The sequence below is a fragment of the Lissotriton helveticus genome, chromosome 11 (genome assembly GCF_964261635.1).
Source record: "Lissotriton helveticus chromosome 11, aLisHel1.1, whole genome shotgun sequence".
Lineage (NCBI taxonomy): Eukaryota > Metazoa > Chordata > Amphibia > Caudata > Salamandridae > Lissotriton > Lissotriton helveticus.
In genome coordinates this window covers 4,282,140-4,298,420 of record NC_136072.1, presented here as the reverse complement: position 1 = coordinate 4,298,420, position 16,281 = coordinate 4,282,140, and the positions used below count along the sequence as shown (strand labels likewise).

At 45.2% G+C, this 16,281-nt stretch overlaps 1 protein-coding gene across 1 annotated transcript in view; it reads right to left on the bottom strand.

Annotated features, from left to right (window-relative positions):
• The window catches only part of LOC144791841 (putative cation-transporting ATPase 13A4), a 350,880-nt gene that overhangs the window by 48,942 nt on the left and 285,657 nt on the right, over positions 1-16,281 (bottom strand). Inside the window, exons 21-25 of the mRNA XM_078666620.1 lie at positions 16,027-16,106; positions 10,914-10,956; positions 5,832-5,941; positions 4,791-4,887; positions 3,518-3,590 (exon numbers count right to left, since the gene is read on the bottom strand). Of these exons, the coding sequence (XP_078522746.1) occupies positions 3,518-3,590; positions 4,791-4,887; positions 5,832-5,941; positions 10,914-10,956; positions 16,027-16,106 (403 nt within the window). The remainder of the gene's footprint in view (positions 1-3,517; positions 3,591-4,790; positions 4,888-5,831; positions 5,942-10,913; positions 10,957-16,026; positions 16,107-16,281) is intronic.

Below are 16,281 nucleotides of genomic sequence, written 5' to 3'. Positions count from 1 at the left end.
CAGTCCAACAGAGTGGCAGTGCATGTGGCAGCACAGCAGTCCTTTTTGGCAGAGTAGCCACATGTTCAGAAGTGTACCGAAGAGTTGGTGTTTGCAGTCCAGTATTTATACCTATTTGTGCCTTTGCAGTGGGGAAGAATCTTCTAGAGGTTTCTCTTTGAAGTCCTCAGGCATCTTGGCTTCACTGCCCTGGCCCCAGACTAACTACAGAGGGTATGCAGCCCTTTATATGCAGGCAGGACACAGTCTATTCAAGTGTAAGTGGGGCTGCTCCTCCCTCCCATCCTGTCAGTGGTGGTCCATCTAGGCACACCTAAGCTTCCTATTGTGTATGGCTGTCTAGGTGGAATACACAAAGACCAACTGTGGGCTACACCCAGTCATGTTACCCAGTTATAGGCTATAGGCACTAAATGGCTAAGGCAGGAAAATGTCAACTTTCTAAAAGTCGCATAGTCAGAACTGCAATTAAAATTCAACTTTTCCATATGTTAGGATTTTAAATTGTGATTCCAAAGACACCAAAAATGAATTGGATATCTCTTCCCATTTGGAAATTGTATTTATAAAATGTAATAAGACAACTCCAATGTTATCCTACAGGACACGCCTTGCAGTAGTGAAACACAAATGTAAGAGTTTTTCACTACCAAGATATGCAAAACCTAAAAGTACATGTCCAACATTTTAAATACATTTCACCCTGCCCTCTGGGCTGTCCAGAGCCTAGCCTAGGCGTAACTTATATGTATTAAAACAGAAGGGTTGGGCCTGGCAAAAGGTTTACTTTGGCAGGTCAAAATGACCGTTTAAAACTGCACCCATAAGCTGCAGTAGCAGGCCTGAGACAGGGCTATTTAAGTGGGTTGCACAATCAGTGCAGTAGACCCAATAGTAGCATTTTATAAACAGCCCCTGGATACAGGTAGTTCCACTTTATGAGGTACTTTTAAGTAAATCAAATCTGCATATTGGGGATAAGCCAATGTTACTATATTTAGAGGCGGGAGCACAAGCCGTTTAGCACTGGCTAGTGGTGGTAAAGTGCACAGAGTACTAAGGCCAAAGAAAACAAATTCAGGAAACCTAGCAGGAGTGAAGGCAAAATGTTGGGGGTGACCATGAATAAAGGGCCAAGTCCAACACTGTTTCTTGGACTTTTGTCAAACAGCAAATTAGTCGACATGCATACTTAATGTTGGGTATCACAATTATTAATTTTAAATGTTTCCTCTACTTGCTGACGAAGACCCCAAAACAAATATTTGATGGGTCTAAACATCAACATATCACTCTGTTGACTCCAAAATACTAATTTAGTCAACTTGTACTGCTATTCTTGAGTCCCTTTATTGAAAACTTGAGTTCATTTAAGTAACAGTGTCTTAAGAATATTTTATGCAACTTTTCACTAGCGCACATCGATTTCACCTTTGTCACCATTCACAGTGCATCTTTAGGAGCACCTATAGCAAATATATTGACTGTTTTCCTTCCATTGATTTTTTTGACCTTAGCCATCTAGTAGAGGATTGACGTGGTTTTGAATTGCTGTCGAACACATCTTCTATTTATGCTTTAGAAGTTTAAGTGCACAGACCTTGTTCTGAGAGAACCCCTGTGGTTACTAAAATAGCAGTAAACCCCGTGGCAGGCCACAGCGTGCATCCACCAACTGTGGCCTCAACGGCCACCATCCACGGACGCGCCACCAGGTCACACTCATTGCAAGAGTCTGCGTCACTCACAGTCATACAACAGCCAATGATCTCTCAGGAGAGAAAGACATCACAGAGCACCAGGCAGAAATCAGAAACAGAGACCCACCTGCAAGAAGAACAGACCAAAGGATGCAAAGAATGCGAAGGAGGCAGGCGGAGACACCGAGGAGGTAAAAGAGGGGTAGACGGAGGGCATGGCGAAAAGGACGGCCAGGCAGAGCCCAGAGACTATCTTGTGATGCGCCCTAGAAGACAGGAGGGAAGGAATGAAGGGAAGATGGAGAATAGAGGAGCTCAAGACATTTAAAAACATACTGTAAACAACATTACCTTGTCAAGGATGGGCTTCTACCAGGGACATTTCATAAACTCTGAGGCCCCAAGCACTGGGAGGTGTAATATCACAGTAACTAAGGAAGACTTTTTATAAAGATAATATTTTGCTGATGCACATATGTTATTGTTTAAAGACTAAACAAGAAACCTTTAAGGAGGTAGTTTCAGCTTTGCTTGTTGCATGTGTTCACCCAGGTGTTCACCTGGTTACAGAGCCATGGCTGGACTGGGAGTAAAAGTAGCTTTGGAAAATGTTTTAATACCAGTCTTATGTTTGCACTGAGTGAAAAGTCACCTCCCAAGCATGGGGAGGGGCAGCAGTACTGGCCCACCCCCAGGAAACTTTGTTTTTTAAAATGTGGCAAAAGATTTATTTAACGACACTCGTTTTCTGTGTATTGGCTTAAATGTCATAGGTGGGAGTTCTGAAGAAGACTCATGATATTATCCAATACCGTGAGTCTAACATAGTCCACAGGAGCATTATTCTTCTGCAGCAGAAAACCATGCATGGGCTTATTAGAATACTGTGCCCTTCTCCCAAAGGGAGCCCTTGTATGGACTATGGACCCCCCTACAGCCCAAAGAGCCCTGAAGCAGTCCACAGCAGCATCAGGGCACAGCTGAAACCTGCCCCATCCTGCTGCATCATATAGTGCCCAACATGGATGGACATTGAGCAGTCATGCACTCCATCCCTCTTCTCCCATCCAATGGGACTTTCGTAGTCCCCCTGAGTTTTTCCCTGATCCTGGTACTCCTCCAGGGGACTTCAGGTGGCCAGGGGCACCGGGTTTTCAAGAAATAAGCTCTTGTGAAATGTAAATGATCTTTTGTTTGAAAAAATATCAGCAAAATGTAAAAGGTACAAGTTTTTTCTACCCAATAAAACCTATTGCTGCAGGATTTTTCTGGTGCCACTGGAAAAGCTTTAACGCATTTGATGATCTTTGCAAAGATTTCCTAAGAATTTTATGAAAACAAGGGTTAAAAATCTCAAATTTCAATGTATGCATTTCTCATGTTTGGTCTTTGACAAAGATATCAGATGAGGATTTGTAATCATTATTTAACCATGAAAAGTGGGCTAGGAAATCTCCCAAGTGAATGTGGAAGAGGCAGTGGCAATGTACATGGGAGGCACCTACCACGTTCTCTGTGGTATTTAATGGATGACCACCTCAGGGGAGGATTTCTAGCCGCAGGGTTGACAGACGCTGATCCCTTTGAAAAATACTAAAGCAATAATACTACCGAATATTGTGTTCAAGGTCCTGCAACCTCCATTTTCAGGGAAATAAGTAAATTGACCATGGCCAACATTAGCTGGACTCCAGGAAGTGATATTCTGGAAGATTTATAGATGGTTTGCAACAAGGGTCTTCCATTTAATGCTTTGAACAACCTCTTAAAACCTTACACAGTGGATTAATACCAGAGAAGAGTCTGACCGGACTTACTCGTGATGCCGATGAGCGTGGTGATGGCCAGATCTTGGAAGAGGAACTGGTAGTTCCCGAAGGAGTGCAATTGCTGGAACAAGGGACAGGAAAGAGGTTTTAGTATTTTTCATAGTCTGAGTGCACAGATTGGAGCATTACATCCTGCAACCTTGACTGTTCTACTCCACACTGGTGTTGGAGTCTGTACAAATCCCAGTGCATCCTACAATTTACCATCTTACCGTTAAAGCCCTCGTCTTTGTGGTCTAAGGAATTATTAATCCTGGGAGAAATTTGAATCATGAGGGAGTAATTTCAGTAATCACACATTTCTCTTGTGATGTGAAATTACCGGAATTCCACGGTTACTCAAGCTTGAGCAAACAATGGGCCCGATTCACAGAACTAACTTAAGACAAAATCCTAAACTTACTACTTTTGGTATTCACAAAAGTTAGGATTTTGTCTTAAGTTTGTCTTAAGACAGACTTAAGACAGACTTAAGACAAAATCCTGTCTTAAGTCTGTCTTAAGACAAACTTAAGACAAAATCCTAACTTCTGTGAATACCAAAAGTAGTAAGTTTAGGATTTTGTCTTAACTTAGTTCTGTGAATCGGGCCCTATGTTGGGAAAAGCCACATTCGATGATTTTGCACAGACATCCTCATCTTCTACGAACCTTCAACAGAATTACATGTCCATTTCCTATGTTGGTTCATATGGACTTATCCTAGTGGGATTCCCTCTGGGTCGGCCGGGTCTCATGGTCTGGCTCTGTTGTGTGTGACTTTCTTACCAGAACCTTCCCAGACCTGGTGGTGCTTTGGTTTAACTTGGCTGGTTTGGTTCTGAGGAATGGCCACTTACAGAGCCCTTTATCCCCACCAGGGTGATTTTTAGGTCTGGCTATGAAAAGCACTAAATGCCTGCTCTCATGTCATCAATTCTTCAAAAAAGTCACAGAAAGGGGAAGAAAGAGAGCAGGCTTTGGGTCAGTCCTCTTCAGTCATTGCTTTTCATGTGTTTCCAGATGTGCTATTGCTTGGATGGACTGTCCATCAAGGGTGCGGCATAACAAAGACGCTCAATGAGTTCTTCTTAGGGATTCCAGATGTTCTAAAATGGTGCATGAAGTACACTGTGTCCAGAAAAAATTGCCAATAATATTTTATTTTAGGGAGGATTAACCTGCTAAAATGTTTTCAGAGGAAAAAAAGTGACAAAACTTTATTTGTGGTTTTTTTGCCGCTTAGGAACACGTGGAGTAAATCGCGCAGAGTCCACCTTACCCAGTAGAGCAGCAGGATGCCGAGGTACTGGATCATGCTGTAGAGGGCCATGTACTTGAAGACACAGAAGGAGGTGATCAGTGCCGCGCGGCCTTCCCTGCAATAAAAATACAATGATTTGGTAGGATATTAGGGCCCGATTCACAGAACTAACTTAAGACAAAATCCTAAACTTACTACTTTTAGTATTCACAGAAGGCATTTAGTAGTAGTAAACTTAGGATTTTGTCTTAAGTTTGACTTAAGACAGACTTAAGACAGACTTAGGACAGACTTAAGACAGACATAAGACAGACTTAAGAAAAAATCCTAACTTTACTACTACTAAATGCCTTCTGTGAATACCAAAAGTAGTAAGTTTAGGATTTTGTCTTAAGTTAGTTCTGTGAATCGGGCCCCCAGAGTCTTATGGCCGGAATGTCGTCCAACGTAAATATGGTTCCAAAATGCCATTTAGAAAAATATTGCAGATTTGAGTTAATAACTGAAAGTTTACACCCAGAGGGATGATATTTTTTAAAACAATATTTAGGCCATGATACCTATCTCAGACAATATTTCTGGCTACAGGATTCTTGTATTTAAATATCTCTCAATATAAATAACCTAAAATCTAACTGGAAAAAACTGGAAAATTATTCCTATCCCCTTCACTGCTATAAACCCATTGGAAGACCACAACACCTAAAACCAAACCTGTCACTTCTATTCAAGTTTAAATTTATTCATTTATAAAATATAAAAACAATAATTTTTTAACACATAAAACACTTCATAGTAAATTTTTGCTAAATTGAGTGTGTGACTGTACTACAACTTTTTTACCACTACATTTGTACTGCAAATCACGAGTGGGCAGAGAGGAGTAGCATCATTACTGGAAAATTTGACCAAATTCACCAAAGATCCCGATGAACTACATATTTTAAACAGATCTTGAAAGGTAGAGCATTACCCTACTGAGCTGTCTACTGATATATTAACAAAAGTCTCTTAATATAAAAGGAACCCAGCACAAGGTGCATAAAGACAAGTACTTACTTGATGAGAAGAGGCACGCACTGGATGTTGGGGATTCGCGAGGTGAAGGGAGAGGCCACGGACGCCTCCTGCTCGGACAACGATATTCCAGCGTGGGCCATTTTTAAAGCCTAAAAGGGACATTGCCGGCTGATTAATGACATAAATGCACATGAAATACAATACAATATTAAAAAAATATCCCTCTCCACAGGGGAAAACGTCAAGAGTTATGATCTTGGTACTCCAGTGAGGGAAGAAACTAATATTGTACATAGTTATGTATAACGCAAACTAAGCCTCGTGGGTGTCTCAGCGCTGTACATATCTACGTCATGTTGATGCTTGCTTGAAATCGGATTGTTTTCAGGCAGGACATGACTGTACAATGTGCGTTATCCACTTTACAGCACCATGACACCATAGAATCTTACTGCTGTGCAGAGCAAGAGTTACATGTACTGTGCTAACAAAGAGCCTGATTTCGAGATTGGTGGACATGTGGTCATAAACATGACGGACGCCTCATCTGCCTCGTTACATGTGCATTATATACGACTGCATTAGTCATGAGGCATAGTGATGTGATGTAGAGCGTACTGTCACCGGGTAGGGTATCCCGGAGCTGACCAGGTGCGAGGCTAGCCAAACTTGGGCCCAGAGGGACTACTCGAAAAGACAGATCTTCAGCGTCTTACGGAATTCTAGACGTGAGAAAGAGACTCTTGAGCAGTGATAGGTCGTTCAACACTTTAAAAGCGATGTAGAAAAAGGTTTGACTTCTTTTGACTTGTTTTCGGTATGCATGGGACGTGTGCAGGTAAGGGTCTGGATGAGTGAAGGTGTCTGCAAGGTTTGTGAAAGCAAATGCAACTGTTGAGGTATGCTCAACGGAGTTCAAGGCTCTCTGTCTGTCTCACAGACTTCTACAAGACAAAGGCCCCCCTATCTTAAGAAAGTTTATCAGGCCCTACAAAGCCCCTAGATCCCTCCGATCCGATCAGGAATACCTTATCACCATCCCCAGAGTTAAGAAGGTGCGTACGGGTGGACGGCGCTTCTCTGTCAACACTGCCCGCCTTTGGAACTCACTACCCCGCGACCTTAGAACGGAACCAGATTATCTCCGATTCAGGAAGCGGCTGAAAACGCACCTTTTCCCCTGATCTGACTTCCCCTTCGCCCCAGTGACCCTCAGATGTATAGATCTTAGCGCTGGGATACTTACGGGTGACTACGCGCTTTATAAAATCCAATAATAATAATAATAATAATGCTGGGCCAGTGTTCTGTTTTGGCCTGGGTGATAAACTCGGCTCTGCGGATGGAGTTTTGCCACTCTGCGCTCTGCTTGGAGCAAGGAGTTCAGCAAAAACTCTGGCTACGCTGCCTGGCGGAGTTTACTGGGGGCAAACCTAAGCTGAGCTCGGTGATATACAGGAGATTCACACATGCTTCCCCCAAGCCCCACTCCTGCTCCCGCCCACTTGCTCTACCCACCGCAGGGACCCCCCGCCTCTTTCTCTGCCTTCTGGATTGGCTCTAGCCTTCACTCCACCTTGTCCCGCCCCCTCGGGCAGGTATTCCTTCCAGTCGTTACTGGCTCTAAGATGCGGTTCTTCGCTCGGGACCCCTTCAAGGATTTCTCTTATGATCTCGGGACAGATGTTGAGCCCGAGTCAGGTATATGACACTTGCAGCGTTGAAAGCGAAAGGCAAGAGTTTTTTCAGGTTGGCTTCCGGGTCTAGAGGCCATGCTGAAGCCTCGGGCTGGAGAGAAGGCGCCACAGATCAGACGTACTACAAGATTAGGCAGGACAGGTCACCTGTGAACATCTGATGATGAGCTCTCTATGGATTCATCTTCGAATGGTAGCGAGGAGATGCAACATTCGTGAAAATGAGCTAATTAATTTAGTTTTTTCAGTTGTTACAGTTCTTATTTCTCAAGCGAGGTAACGCTGGCCAATGGTGTCCTGGAATAAAAGGGCTCATCTGTAATGCAGGCAGAGCCGCTTAATGCTTCAGAGAATTTTAATTTACGCACAATATTTGGTAACAAGCTTTTGCATCCGTTGCATAACAGGATGTATTGGTTTCTTTGGAAGCAATGTTCTACCAATGTAGTCAAGTGTGTCGTTAGAATACACTAGACTGTGGTTGCCGATCACTATTGTTTGGCCAGTGTCACTTTAACTCTCAAACCCGATAAAGTGGTGCTACTGTGTTCGGTGTGTATGCGCCTTGGATGGGCAGCAAAGACACCTCTAAAGACAGAGCGCCGCATTGTAACTCGTGCATGGGTTCATGTATGAAATGGCCACACGCATCTGCTCTTGTAAGGGACCCTGTCATGAAGGCCCCTGTGCAACCTTTTCTTTCACCCATATGCAAACTATCCTTACTTTTTTACCTCTCTTATTTATGGCTTGTCGTTCTGGTGTTTTCAACTGTTAGCATCTAGGAAGTCTGTTTTCTGCCACAAAAGTATTTAGTGTGTCACAAGTGACCTAATAGATCTCTAATGGATTACTTAACTGGTTTCAGAGACTGCATTTTAAAATACCTCATAGAGATAAGTGCTCCAGCTACAAAGATGTTTGTGTACCCAGCAAGGTCCACGGTGTAATTGCAGTGATTGAATTCTAAAAGAGCTCAGAGGGATAAAGCGCTTACTGGAAAGCACAGCACGTAACATGCAGGCCACAAATCTGTCAGTTATGTAGAGATCAGTCTGCTGCTGCTTCTGTTGCAGGGATCCTTGTGATGCCTGCAGGCCACAGGTATGTTTATTTGTAATATACAACAGTGAGTTATGAACTGGCACAAAAGGGCTGCATGCAGCCCGCAAGGTAAAGATGAAGGACCTTACAGTGTTGATCAGTCTTTCATCATTCTAAGGTTGATAAAAGCACTTCCTTTGGGTAGTAAAACACTTGGTGTAAATGCCATATGACTTTTCAGATTTTCTGGGTCTAGGCGAAGGCTCCCAGGACCTGTGGGGCAGCACTCAGGGGCCAGGAGTCAGATGCCACCAGTAGGGTCCAATTGCTACTGGTCAACTGGGCACTTTAGGAGAGAGGAGCCTTGGAGCTTGCTGTATCACTGTGGACATACAGGAGGTCAGCCAACGGACTTCTGGAGCCCGTCCACCTATTAGTCCGGAGTACACGCGGGAGCAGGTCCCGCCCTTCAGGTCTCCACACAGGTCTCAACTAATCTGTTCTTCCACAGCTGCACAGAGTGTCCTTATGAGCTGTGGGTGAGGGTCCAGCTTTGTAGGGTTTATAAGCCAGAGGATAGGGGTGACTCCTGGACACTTCCTAACCAATGAGGAAATGGTTCCCAAGGGCACACCTTTCCCTTTTTGCAGGGCATCCAGTTTGCCCTACTGTAGACTTTCCCACAGTGCACCAGTCAAGGTAAAAGCCAAGCTTGGTGGTGGCTTGTGTGTCAACCAGGAAAGTGTTTAGGGAAATGAGGAGTCCCCTGCTCCTCAGCTACGACAGCTTGGTGTCAAACTCGGTGTAGCGCGTACAGGTGGCAAAAGACTTCTCTTGCCCAGATCTCTTCTCCAAGCCTCACCCTGCTCCCTTTCAAATGATGGAGTTCCTCAACCCTCCCCACCTTCTCTTCCTGACCTGATGTGTGCCACATACCTCACACCCAGGCATGAGCCACTTTTCTACTCTTCTGTAGATGTTTACACTTCTCATTGAGGGGAAGCTTTGCTGCTGGGACTAGGGTTATGCGAACTCGCCTACTGTAGGTCAGGCAGAGACAGTTTTATTAAATACCCCACTTCACCACCGTATTGGAGATTTAATAATGCTCCAAATAGTGTGAGAATTATTCCCGTAGCTTGTGCTAAACCAAAGTTGTGATTTTATTCTGAACTTTAGTTTTTCACATGGGACAGTTACAGGCCTTTACAGTCAAGATGCCTTTCGGGGGCTCCCCACTGTAGGTGCACGCGAACATTAAAGTCTTCGATGCATCACTTTTAAATACTGATCACCCTAGTGCATGGGCGACAAGGCCTTCCTTACGGGTGACTTATTTAATGTTTAACCTCTTCAGCGTGGCCCAAATTCCTGCGCTGTGCTGAACGTTCCATTGGGCTTATGGACTCATGACGGAACCGTTCAGTCATGAGCATCGAAGGGGTTAAAAGTAGGGCTCTTTCAAGTCAGAAAGGGTCATTTTGGCCGTTCATCTGCGCGCTCAAATGATGCAGGGGTCCAGCTGCACAGGGAGACCTGCAGCCATTGTTTCTTCGTCAGCCTCTTTGATGGAACAACATGGGCTGCAGCCCAATGGGGACAGTTAACCTTTCCACACCATGGGTGTGTTGTCCTATACAATATGCTATGGGCTTACTGGGAGGTTCAGTGGGCCAATTAAGAGTTCACAAATATTGCCATGCTTTAGGGGTCAGAGCACATAGCCTGGAGCACAGGGCCCAAGCATGCAGGGTTTAAAAAAATGGAAACACCAGTCAGCACAAAATTGGGGTGACTATAAAAAGGAAGCTCTTTCTCACATTAGTTATTAGAATTACTGCTCTCACAGGCAGACTCAGCTCCCCTCCTTATAGTGTGTGTATATGCCTTACATGCAAAGAGTGGAAAGTAAAATAAATGGCCACCAAACTGCAGTTTGTCTCATAGGCCCTTCTCAAGTGACAAGTGACAAGTGACATGGCGTGAAGCTGTTCATCTCCAGCTGGCTCCCAGTCAGGATGAGCCTCAAACTAAGAGTGCTGCTGACCCTTGAAGTGAGGCCTTTTTTTTTGGTTCCACTGGAACTGAATTAGGAGGTGGCCTTACCGCTTCCAGTTGCTTCTCTGACCATACGGTACCCAGGGTGGAGGGCCGCAACTCTGGCCAGGGCACGTTCAGCACATTTCACAGATGCCACCCAGATCCCACTCAACAATATCTGCTGAATCCAGGTTTTAGAGGGATCTCTCTTCTCTTAATGCTCTGGGTCTCTCAAAGTGGTAGGGCAGAAGTTCCAGATATCGGCACCAGCCCTGCAAGCGATCCTTCTATGTTATTCAAATCACGTTCACGTTAACACTGGAGAGCGTCTTCCACTTACCCCGCAGTCATTGGCTCCATCACCGCACATCCCAACGTAGTAACTGCGAAGGAATGGAGAAGAGAACACCTGGTGAACATATACTCTCATAGGCAAGCGTCTTAAGGACTTTTAACATTTTAAAGTTTTCATTGAAAGCATTTCAAGTCACATTTTAGGAGTACATATAGTGTAGTCAAGAAACAATCTCTGTGTGAATCAAACTTTTAAAACAAGCTGGAGTCAAATGTCATACATTGCAAGAGGTCAAGAGCTGCCAGCAGGATTCCTTGCTCTTTTAGGACAATGTTGTATTACAGGGAGGCCACAGACATGTATGACGGCTCTTCTGTACACTGTGGAGCTGGCATGTGTGTGGCTGCATCCCCCACACATGTGAAGCTTTGCCACTATAAAGTGCAGGCATGTGAGCCCTGGAAGGAACCCCTGGGTGCACATGCTACAAACCTGTTTTTCAGCTTCATACCAACAAAACCTGCCTTCTCGCTGTGCTGCTGGAACATTGTAGCAGAGCAGCCCAGGGTTCAAAGGTCAGCCTTAGGAAGAAAACTCCAGGCTGTAGATGCAAGAAGCCAGACATGCACTTCCGGGGTGGGGGGCTGATGCAGGTCAGTCTCACTCCTGACTGGACTGAGAGGGACAGGCTTTCCGTTCAATCCTCTGTTCATCACCAGCAAGGGGGGTTGGGGCGGGAAAATGAAGAACCAAGGAGAGAAATTAGAGAAGGTGTGATTAAGAAATTGGAGCCAGAAAAATAAGGCTGAGGAGAAGAAATTCAGAAAGTAGACCTGAGGGCATAAAAGGAGAGAGGAGGGTCAACGATGGAAGAAACAAGGAATAAGAACAAAGAGGAGGAAAAGAGGAGAGTGAACTGGGTGGAAAGAGAGGGAATATGAAGATGTGAGAAGATAAAATATGGAGAAAAGATAAAAAAGAAAAAGGGATGGAAAAGTGCTGTGGGGGCAAGAAGGACTGAAGAGAAGTATGAGAGAAAGAAGAAGGTATGAGGGTTGGGAAAGGAAGCAGAGGACTGAAGAGCTCTATGAGAGACAGAAGATGGCTTGAGGGCCAGGAAAGGAAGCAGAAGAGTTGAAGGGAAGTATGAGAGACAGGAGAAGGTATGAGGGCAGGGGAAGGAACAGAAGGACTGAAGAGCACTATGAGAGACAGAAGATGGCTTGAGGGCCTGGAAAGGAAGCAGAAGAGTTGAAGGGAAGTATGAGAGACAGGAGAAGGTATGAGGGCAGGGGAAGGAACAGAAGGACTGAAGAGAAGTATGAGCGAAAAAGGTATGAGGGCCAGGAAAGGAACAGAAGGACTGACGAGAAGTATAAGAGACAGAAGAAGGCATGAGGGCTGGGAAAAGAACAGAAGGACTGACGAGAAGTATGAGAGACAGAAGAAGGCATGAGGGCTGGGAAAAGAACAGAAGGACTGACGAGAAGTATGAGAGACAGAAGAAGGCATGAGGGCTGGTAAAAAACAGGACTGAAGAGAAGTGAGAGACAGAAGACGGCATGAGGGCCAGGAAAGGAACAGAAGGACTGAAGAGAAGTGAGAGACAGAAGACGGCATGAGGGCCAGGAAAAGAACAGAAGGACTGAAGAGAAGTGAGAGAGACAGAAGAAGGCATGAGGGCAGGGAAAAGAACAGAAGGACTGAAGAGAAGTGCGAGAAACAGAAGAAGGTATGAGGGTTGGGAAAGGAAGCAGAGGACTGAAGAGCACTATGAGAGACAGAAGATGGCTTGAGGGCCAGGAAAGGAAGCAGAAGAGTTGAAGGGAAGTATGAGAGAAAGGAGAAGGTATGAGGGAAGGGGAAGGAACAGAAGGACTGAAGAGAAGTATGAAAGAAGAAGGTATGAGGACTGGTAAAAGAAAAGAAGGACTGAAGAGAAGTGTGAGAGACAAAAGAAGGCATGAGGGCAGGGAAAAGAACAGAAGGACTGAAGAGAAGTTTGAGAGACAGAAGAAGGCATGAGGGCAGGGAAAAGAACAGAAGGACTGAAGAGAAGTTTGAGAGACAGAAGAAGGCATGAGGGCTGGGAAAAGAACAGAAGGACTGATTGAGATGGTGGAGGGGCTGGGTAAAAAGTATTACGAGTAGAGGAAGACCGGAGGGAGGCAGAATGAAAACCACTTAGGGTTATAAGAAGAACAACTTGGGGCCCCATTTAGGGTTTGACAGCAAGAGTATTCTGTTGCGACTGAGTACCCTCTCCACCAGCCTGAAGGTCTGCTCTCCTCATTTAGAGCAGGGCAGGCCTTCATTATGCCAATGGCGAGACAACAGGGAAGTGTCTGTCTGAGGTTTTGCTATTTGTGCTACTGCCCTGTTTATGGCAAGTTTAATCTGTTTATCACCGCCAGGTAAACCTGGAAGAAGGGGGCAGTGAAAACAGCAAAAATAACCTCAATGTGGGATAAAAGTGCCATGGTCAGAAAGGCATTGCTTTGTTCATTTGAATAAAAAAATAATCCGCTTTGGGAAATTGCAAAGCAACTAAGTATTTTAAGATCCAGGCGTGAACGAGAGAGTGCCCACAACTGTTCGTGGGATAATAAGAAAAACTGGTGTAACCACACCACTCTTCTGTGGGATTGTAAGTAAGACCCACGTAGGCTCACCACTCTTCAGTGGGAGAATGAGTAAGACCCACGTAGGCTCAACACTCTTCTGTGGGATAATGAGTAAGACCCGCGTAGGCTCAACACTCTTCTGTGGGATAATAAGACCCACGTAGGCTCAACACTCTTCTGTGGGATAGTAAGTAAGACCCATGTAGGCTCAACACTCTTCAGTGGGATAATGAGTAAGACCCGCGTAGGCTCAACACTCTTCTGTGGGATAGTAAGTAAGACCCACGTAGGCTCAACACTCTTCAGTGGGAGAATGAGTAAGACCCACGTAGGCTCAACACTCTTCAGTGGGATAATGAGTAAGACCCGCGTAGGCTCAACACTCTTCTGTGGGATAGTAAGTAAGACCCGCGTAGGCTCAACACTCTTCTGTGGGATAGTAAGTAGGACCCGCGTAGGCTCAACACTCCTCAGTGGGATAATGAGTAAGACCCGCGTAGGCTCAACACTCTTCTGTGGGATAGTAAGTAAGACCCGCGTAGGCTCAACACTCTTCTGTGGGATAGTAAGTAAGACCCACGTAGGCTCAACACTCCTCAGTGGGATAATGAGTAAGACCCGCGTAGGCTCAACACTCTTCTGTGGGATAGTAAGTAGGACCCGCGTAGGCTCAACACTCTTCAGTGGGATAATGAGTAAGACCAGCGTAGCCACACCACTGTTGATCTGTGATTTTAGTATTTTGCAATATGTAGTGTTGACTAGTGTGCTCTACGTACTTGATTACAATGTTGTGAGGCAATGCTTAGTTTGGGGGCCACCAGTATTTAGTTTCCCTCTTTTCCTGAGAGCAAAAGAGGGAAACAAACACAAAGCGGAAAGACAGAAAAACCATCACAAAGGGAGGAAGCAGGAACCTGCAAGAGTGGGATAAAGGGGCAGAGAGTGTCTGCGGTGGATCAGAGAGGCAAGAGGTGGGTTCAAGACTGCCAGCCTTGGTCCCCGGCACCAGACATTGAATAGCACTGGTCGCAGGCTTCAGAGCAGAGCTTTGGGCACCAGCACCTACTCCTTTACAAATTAAGCGCTGCCCAAAGGTGGATGATTCCATGCTTTGGCAGGTAGAGCTGGGATGATGGATTCAGGAGCTGATGCGACACACTGCTCCTCGCCCTCACCTGGGTGATTCCTGGAAGGATGAATCACATGTGGTTAAGGTGATGGGGGATCTCCCGGATGAACGAGGTAACTGCCCTATATGGTTTTTGTTCGTGGTGCTGGGTGTGGCTAACAGTCATAGAACAAATGTTGACGTGTTGATAGAAGGAAGTCTGGTGGTGCTTATGGCATCTGGGATGTGCTTGTTCTGAGCATTTCAAAACTTACTGTGATCCATGGTTTTATGGGGGACAAGTAGGTTCCTGGGCCTGACATGTCATGGAGATGGTTATCCTGCGATACTCACCAGAGTGTCCTCAGAGTGGGAGAGCGTGGTGAGACGGAGATGCAGGCGGCTTCATTCCAGATTGGTGGCTGATGCTACTAGGGGGAACTCTTGCACAGATGTCACACTACTGATGCAAGTTGCATTCTGTACGAGACTTGAATGGAGCGGGACAGAAGGGCCCTAACCTCCAGCCGCTGAGAAGGACCACAGAGCTAGGGTGGGGTGGAGGTGGGACATCCCCAAGGTTAGCATATGCCCCGTCCACCCTACCCTTGCTTCCTTCACCTCCTTTAGGGACAGGAAAACCACTTGGTTCACAACCTCTGAACCCCAGCTGGCTCTTCTGGCAGAAACCATTAGCGTCTTGTCCATCTACTGTAGGAACTCCAGTGCCCGCATAAAAGGGTCGGACACTTCTAGTCTGATTTGTTTTCTGCCTGCACTGCCTTGCATGGCCTGCCAACACAGGAAGGGCAGCAATGCCCCTAATGCAAAGAAGAAAACTCTTTCCTAGGGTGTTTCTAGTTTTAGGGGCTATTTCCAAAAAACAGACACAATAGCCAAGTGAGCGGCTTGAGGTTGCATATTTGAGGAAAGTTCTAATGCAAGGTTGATGGGCGCATTTTCTCTTAGGATTGTCTCTGGTTGAGACTTTGGGGATTTGTGCTCAATGCTGGTCAGGTTGGATTATGGATGAAGGAAGATTGTGGAGTCACAAAAAACGTTATCAAAATATCTCCACCCCAAAGCAACTCGCAAGCCTCCGAGACCTGCTCTCCAGGGCGACGGGCTCCGGCGAGCTGCTGGGTTCTGTGCTGTGTTTGGTGCTGTGTTTGGTGCATTTGCTAAAGTAAACTGAAGAAGTTTATAATAAGGATATCACAATTCCTGCTGACACTACTGCAAATACAAAGGGGACATAGCTCTGGATTCAAGGCACTACACTACAGCACCAGTTCCAGATGGACTTGCATTGGTCTTGACCAGTGTCATACTTCAGTCTTGTGTGAACAGGTCTTGAGTAATATACACCCAGAGATGTTAGGTTTAGGTTAAATACCACAATGTGTTAATAGCTTAAGCTTACTCGAGTTTTTGAAATTCTTCAACCAAACTTGATTTCTGTCCAGGAGACATTCTGGCGAACACTGTCCCGTTGATGAGCACCTGCAAAGACAAAGAAACACAGGGTTTATGAAACCATGGCTTTTAAAATGAAGACTGTTTCCTAACATATTCATGAATAAAAACTTGTTTGGCAAAATATGAAAATATATCTTAAATGACTTATAAAATAAGCAATTATAAGTAAAAAGACAGAAAATCAAATAAAGAAAATACA